The sequence below is a fragment of the Taudactylus pleione genome, unplaced genomic scaffold, assembly GCF_031769625.1.
Source record: "Taudactylus pleione unplaced genomic scaffold, aTauple2 ptg000108l, whole genome shotgun sequence".
In the NCBI taxonomy this organism is placed as follows: domain Eukaryota; kingdom Metazoa; phylum Chordata; class Amphibia; order Anura; family Myobatrachidae; genus Taudactylus; species Taudactylus pleione.
This window is the reverse complement of record NW_028284510.1, coordinates 2,560,807-2,567,571: the sequence shown is the minus strand read 5'-3', so window position 1 is coordinate 2,567,571 and position 6,765 is coordinate 2,560,807. Positions and strand designations below refer to the sequence as shown.

The 6,765-nt window shown below is 38.9% G+C and overlaps 1 protein-coding gene across 1 annotated transcript; it reads right to left on the bottom strand.

Moving 5' to 3' along the window:
• Positions 1-399: 399 nt before the first annotated feature.
• On the bottom strand, positions 400-2,019 carry LOC148525438 (formyl peptide receptor-related sequence 4-like). Its single transcript, XM_088470961.1, has 2 exons — positions 1,977-2,019; positions 400-1,517 (listed from the first exon to the last, which is right to left on the bottom strand). The coding sequence occupies exons 1-2, from the start codon at positions 1,998-2,000 to the stop codon at positions 528-530; spliced, it is 1,014 nt and encodes a 337-aa protein (XP_088327087.1). The 5' UTR covers positions 2,001-2,019; the 3' UTR covers positions 400-527.
• Positions 2,020-6,765: the final 4,746 nt, after the last annotated feature.

Genomic DNA, 6,765 nt, shown 5'->3' with positions numbered 1-6,765 from the left:
TATAGTAGCATTTTACCTATGTTGGGACATCGGCACCGGCTTTTATCATGTCTACAAAGTGACTGTAGTCATTAGGACTGTACCCTGGGATAAAAGCTGTTCCATTTGCAAGTTATATAATCTTTATAATATATAACAATACAAGAGTTCCATTAATTAAAATAAATGGTTTTGTTTGACATTATTTAGCATTGTATTTTAAAGTGTTGAGGTCCTCATACAGTAAATACTGTACAGTGAATGGATGTTGCCATGGGTTTCCACCAACAACTATACATTTATATCTAAGAGGCAAACCCTTTAGGGACCTTGGTTTTTAATTTATTATTACTGTGATATAAATATAATAAGATATTGTTGTGTTACTAAGGGTAGATTTGATTCTTTTTATATTGGACTGAGAAGGCGAGACTTGAATTGAGTTATCCTACCTGCGATCAGAGGGTTTTGTAGCAAAATGTATGATGTCCTTTAATATAAAGAACAGTTCCCAATTAAATCTGATCATATCAGTTCTATATATCAGCTTAATACCTCTCTCTGAATGTGCTCTCCAGAATAAATGGGATGGATTTAAACAAACTCGCTTTGAAATCCCTTCCAACAAATACATAGATTATGGGATTTAGACAGCTGTTTAAGTAGCATAAGCATAAAACTATATTATACATAATCAACGATACATATTGATTGATTTCAGTATTCATGTACCCTAAGAAACTCCAGAGATGGAACGGAAACCAAAAGCAGAAGAAACAAATGACAATGGTAATAATGACTTTGAAAGGTCGATTTGACCCAGAAACACTTCTACTTCTTCTCAGTCTAAATGTGACCAGGCTGTAACAAACTATTATTATAGAAAATGGGATTAGGAACATGAAGACAAATCTGGTAATGAGCATTGCTGTAAACCTCATGTGATATGTATGATAGTCTTCACCATATTTGGCAATGCAGTATGAGATATTGTCAACTGGGTCATGAACAATATCCATGAAAGCAAGATATGGGGAATTGAGCAGAACACAAGACACCCAGATAACTGCTGAGATCACTGAAGATAATTTGAGGGTTCTGTGGTTTTGTGACCACACTGGGCACAAGACTGATGTGCAACGGTCAACACTGATAATCATTAGGAAAGAGATGCTGACAGACATGTTGAGTAACAGTACAATGATTATGGCCTTGCAAATTATTAGAGTAAAGAGACCCCGTCCTTCGATTACCCCCAAAAAAATTAATAGAGGGAAGGTGACATTCAAGGCAAAGTCAGCTACAGCCAAGTTGAGGAACCATATAATGGTAACAGTCTTCTTCATCTTGAATCCAGAAATCCAGATGACCAATCCATTCCCAACGGTCCCCAGGACAAAGGTTGTAGTATAAAAAATTATAAGAGAGACTTGTAAAATGTCAAAATCCACAGTATAGTCTTTATGTCCATTGTGGGGGCTGTAATCTGTTACATTATTCATTAAGTCAAATGCAAATGAAGTGTCTTCCATCTTCTGCTACACAGCAGTAAATAAAATAAAAGTGAAAAATTAAATTGCACAATTCTGGTTGACAACATTTTTTTATTATTAAATCTAAACAATGCAACAATAATTAGTTAATTATATTGTGGGCATCAACATACATAGCAATCAATTATTTTGAATAATTTCACTTAATATTAACACTGCACTTCTATGTTACAATCTATCTATATATATATATATATATATATATATATATGCTGAAAAATAATAAGAGACGTGCGCCTAATAGTGTAGTAGTTAAGGTAAAATAACTTGTGCTCAAAGGTAACTAGTGTGCGTACCAAAAAATTTGTTCAGAATATGAGTCCCAGGTTTGATATTGCTTGAATAAACCTTAAAAAAGGGCTTAAATCAAGCCCATAAATGCAATATAGTGTAGTATTTTCTTATGCAAACATATTAACAGTAAACGTACATACATCTGCATACCAGATAATGTAATATATAGTGCATATAGGAATGTCACTCCTCCATGTTCCTGGTATTTAAAGACCAACCTCCAGCTTCATAAACCAGACACAGCAGGCCACAGACCCTAAAATGGAGAAAAATTACCTGTAAACAATTATTTAATAAGAATCCAGACAGGAAACATAGACAACAAGAAAAGGAATTCTACTGCGTTGGTTTCCTAAAGAAGTGTCGGTATACACATGTATATATGAAGGGATTAAACCAGTAATTTGATAAATCTGTATAAATTTATTAAATAGCCACATATTAAAAACACATTCCTTGTTAAGATAATAATTTTCCCGTCTATTGGATCCTAACATATATATTGTTAATACAATTGGCTACCTCAAACCTTCAACAAAGAATAATAAATACTAAACAAATATAAAGTATAAAAACTATATAGTAGACAATGTCCAGATAGTACCAGGTGAATTGATATATAGCCTAATTTGTCACGACATAAATATTCCTTTCAATATGATCATTGCCCAGATTCCTTTATGAGTGATGCTTGAAAAGTTTTTACCTGTTCTGATGTTTTGTGTAAATCTTTAACACTGAAGCAATCAGTGTAGCGCTGATAAATTAGGCTGTTGATGACACTAAGTTAACCACTAGCGCTGTGTCCGGACCAGCGCTATGAATGGAGGCAACTTGAATTGTGCTGTGCTGGGAATATCCTCCAGTTTCAGGTGATGGTTAGGAAGGAGCTCCGAGACCTGTCTGTATAGAGAGGCTACCCCAGCCCGACAGACTGGATGTGGCAGCAGCGGGTAATTTAGGTGTCTCGATCACCTCCCACTCCTAGCACAGCCTGTATGTAATAGCGAGCCATCTTGCCTCTGGTCATGTGACCTAGTCGCCCTATCCTGGTGTGTCACATGCTGTCTCTGGCTTAGTACATCTCCCCCCCAGTGTGAAAAAAATTAAAATATATTTTTTTATTTCTGTGTCTGCATTAGAAACACTTATTATCAGCAATGTAGGTGCTCAGGTGTCTGTGTCATTTATCTAAGGGGTTTTATCTAATTCAGGGGTCCTCTCACCCACAAGTGCCCCAATAAAATTAAATTACAATTATTATTTTTTATTTCCTGTGTGTGGTGTGTGTTAACAATCTGCATTTATCTGCAATGAAACTGCACTAAGGGTGTTGCCTGTGTCATTTATCTAGGGGCTGCTGCCTCTTTTAGGGGTGTACTTCACCCCCAGTGTGAAAAAAAATAAAAACAATTTTTTGTGTGTGTTTTAGCGACACTTAACAGCAACGTAGGTGAGCAGGGGTGCTGTACTGCCTGTGTCTCATTTATAAAGGGGCTGCTGCCTCGTTCAGGGGTGCTTCCCCCCCCCAGTGTGAAAAAAAGAATAACTATTTTTTGTGTGTGCATGTTATCTTCACCACCAGTGTAAAAAAAAATAAAATCTATTTTTTTTTGTGTGTGTGTTAGCCACACTTATCAGCAACATAGGTGCGCAGGGGTGCTGTGCTGCCTTTATCTCATTTATCAAGAGGCTGCTTCCTCGTTCAGGGGTGCTTCCCCCCAGTGTGAAAAAAATAAAACCAATTTTTTGTGTGTGCATGTTAACCACACCCGCCGTGTGAGAAAATAAAACAATTTTTTTGTGTGCGGTTGATTGTGTGCATTAGCCACAAATCAGCTGTGCTGTAATTGCTTGGTGACACCGCAGTGAGTATTGAGGACAGTCACATGACAGGAAAGAAGGATCCACATAACAGTCTTGTAGCTGCCGGCAGCATTCATGATGACAATGCAAGGCCATCAACATCATCTATGAAGGCCAATGTACCAGGGCTTAAGTCAACTTTTACACTGTTAAAGAAAAAAAATCTAAGTTAGCTTTAGAGAAACAAAAAATTGGCAATATGTCATTCACTACAAGATGTGGCAAGGAAAGGATAAATCCTTGGCCTTTGTGACTGGTGGTTCTAGTGATGATTTAAGCCCCTCTGCTTGTAGGATAGGTACAAAAAAATGTAAATTATTAAGACGCGAAGACAACGGAACCAACTGTGTTCTCCGAAAAATCACAAATCCCAGAGGAGAGCCCAAGTGCGTCCACAGTTGCCATGTGTGAGCCTGATCTTTCTAATACTGTGCTTGAAGAGGATCCTCTTTCCACCATTTGTGTGCCATCTGCAAATGTGGGGACGAACAGCACAAGTCAATATGCTGATGTAGAAATCGAGGATGCTTCTGTGAAATTGCACATGGAGGATGAGGAGGATATTTATGTAGTTGGTGATAACAACAAGGATGATGAGGATGTTGATGATGATGAGGATATTGATGCTGAGGATGTTTGTGTAAAAACTGTAAATCAGGCAACAGGAAAAATCCCATTGTTGGCATGCCTGGGCTAAGGACCAAAAAATTCACATCTCATGTGTGGAATCATTTTCATCCAAATCCAGACAACCTTTGCCAAGCCATTTGTAACCGTAGCCATGTAACATTGAGTAGAGGTAAGGACCTTAACCATCTTGGAACCTCTTCCCTGTTACATAACTTGCAGTGCATTCATCAAATTGTAAAGGGTATTGAAACTTTGGGGACAAAAAATAAAAAACAATCAGTCCAGTCTCACCAAGCTGCTCACTTCTATCTTTATCCAAGTGCCTGCAATATCCACCACCAACACCTGCATCATCATCAACATCCTCATTCGTGATCGGAAGTAGTCCTGCATCCAATATCATAAGGACTGACTCCTATGCATTGTTCCTTAGAAGGATCCTTGAGTGTTACAGCTGCTGCTGCTGCTGTGAGTGAATCTTCATCCCAGAAGGGGACCAGGAAGAAGACTACTTTTAGTAGTTCAAGTTCAACCAAACAATTGACTGTCACACAATCCTTTGCATTAGCGAACAAGTATGACAGCAAACACCAAGTTGCACAGCAGATTACTGATGCCATAACAGCTATGCTGGTATTAGATGTGCGTCCAGTATCTGCAATTAATGCAGTGCATTTTACACAGTTAATGGAGGTCCTGTGTCCCTGCTACCATGTCCCTTCTAGATTCCACTTCTCTACAATAGCAATTCCCAATCTGTACAAGGACACTAAAAAACCTTATTAATGTCCTCCGAAATGCTGTTGTGCCCACTGTCCACTTAACCACAGATATGTGGACAAGTGGGACAGGGAAAACTAAAGATTAAATGACTGTGACAGCAAACTGGGTAGGTGTATTGCCTCCAACAGTGCAAAGAACAGCAGCAGCAGCACCTAACAAATGCCAGCTCATTAAGAGGCAGGCTACTCTATGTATCACTGGTTTCACTAAGAGGCATACTGCTGAGAACCTCTTAGAAAAACTCAGGGAAATCATTGCAAAATGGCTTACCCCACTTGGACTCTCCTCGAGATTTGTGATTTCTCACAATGCCAGCAATATTGTGTGAGCATTACATGTGGGCGAATTCAAATACATATCATGTTTTGCTCACACAATTCATTTGGTTGTGCAACATTTTTTTTTAAATGACAGGGGCATGCAGGAGATGCTCTCGGTGGCCCGAAAGATTTCTGGACATTTTCGACATTCAGCAACTGTGTTTCGAAGATTGCAGCACCAGCAAGTTCTGTTGAATTTGCCCCGCCATCAGCTGAAGCAAGAGGTAGTATCTAGATGGAATTCAACCCTCTATATGCTTCAATGGATGGAGGAGCAGAAAAAGGCATCTAAGGCTACACTACGGCCTATGACATAGGAGCGGGAATGCACCTTAGTCAAGTGCATTGGAGAATAATTTCCATGTTGTGCAAGGTTCTCAAACCCTTTGAACTTGCCACATGTGAAGTTAGTTCAGACACTGCCAGCTTGAGTCAGGTCATTTCCCTAATCAGACTTTAGCAAAAGCAGCTGGAGAAACTGAAGGAGGAGTTGAAATGGAGTGACTCCGCTAAGTATGTCGGACTTGTAGATCAAGCCCTTCATTCGCTTCAACAAGATCTAAGAGTTGTCAATTTCTTGAAATCAGATCACTATATTTTGGCGACCATACTTGATCCTAGGTTTAAGTCCTACCTTGTGTCTTTCTTTCCAATGGACATTATACTGAAAAGATGCAAAGAGCAGGTTGTAAAAATATTGTCAGCTCAAGTGGAATGTGACATGGCAGCATCTCCTTCATTTTTCTACAGCTGCCAGGAAAAAACTAAAAATTTTCCTAAGAGACCCACTGCTGGTGGTGATGCAAATCAGTCAGCAAAACCTAATGATATCTGGTTGGGTCTGAAAGAACTGGCTACAATGAGTGACATGTCTACCATGACTTTGTCTGATACGGTCACCATTCAGAGAATGGTGGATGATTATTTTAGGTATAGCATCCAAATAGGAATGTCACTCAGTCCTTATCACTACTGGCAGGAAAAAGAGGCAAATTGGAGTCCCTTAAACAAACTGGCTTTGCTGTACTTAAGTTGCCCACCCTCCAGTGTGTACTCTGAAAGAGTTTTCAGCGCAGCCGGGAATCTTGTCAGTGATTGTCATAGGAGGTTACTACCCCAAAATGTGGAAAAGATGATGTTCATCAAAATGAATTACAAATTCCATGAGGAAGACCTTTACCAGCACTTATGTCCAAAAAATACAGAAGCATCTGTAATGGTGGATTCCAGTGGGGACAAATTCATATTGTGTGAAGAAGAATAGGATGCACACACTGATGGGGATGATGATGACAACATCTAATCTGATGTATTATAAAGCCAGTTTGTGTATGGGATCA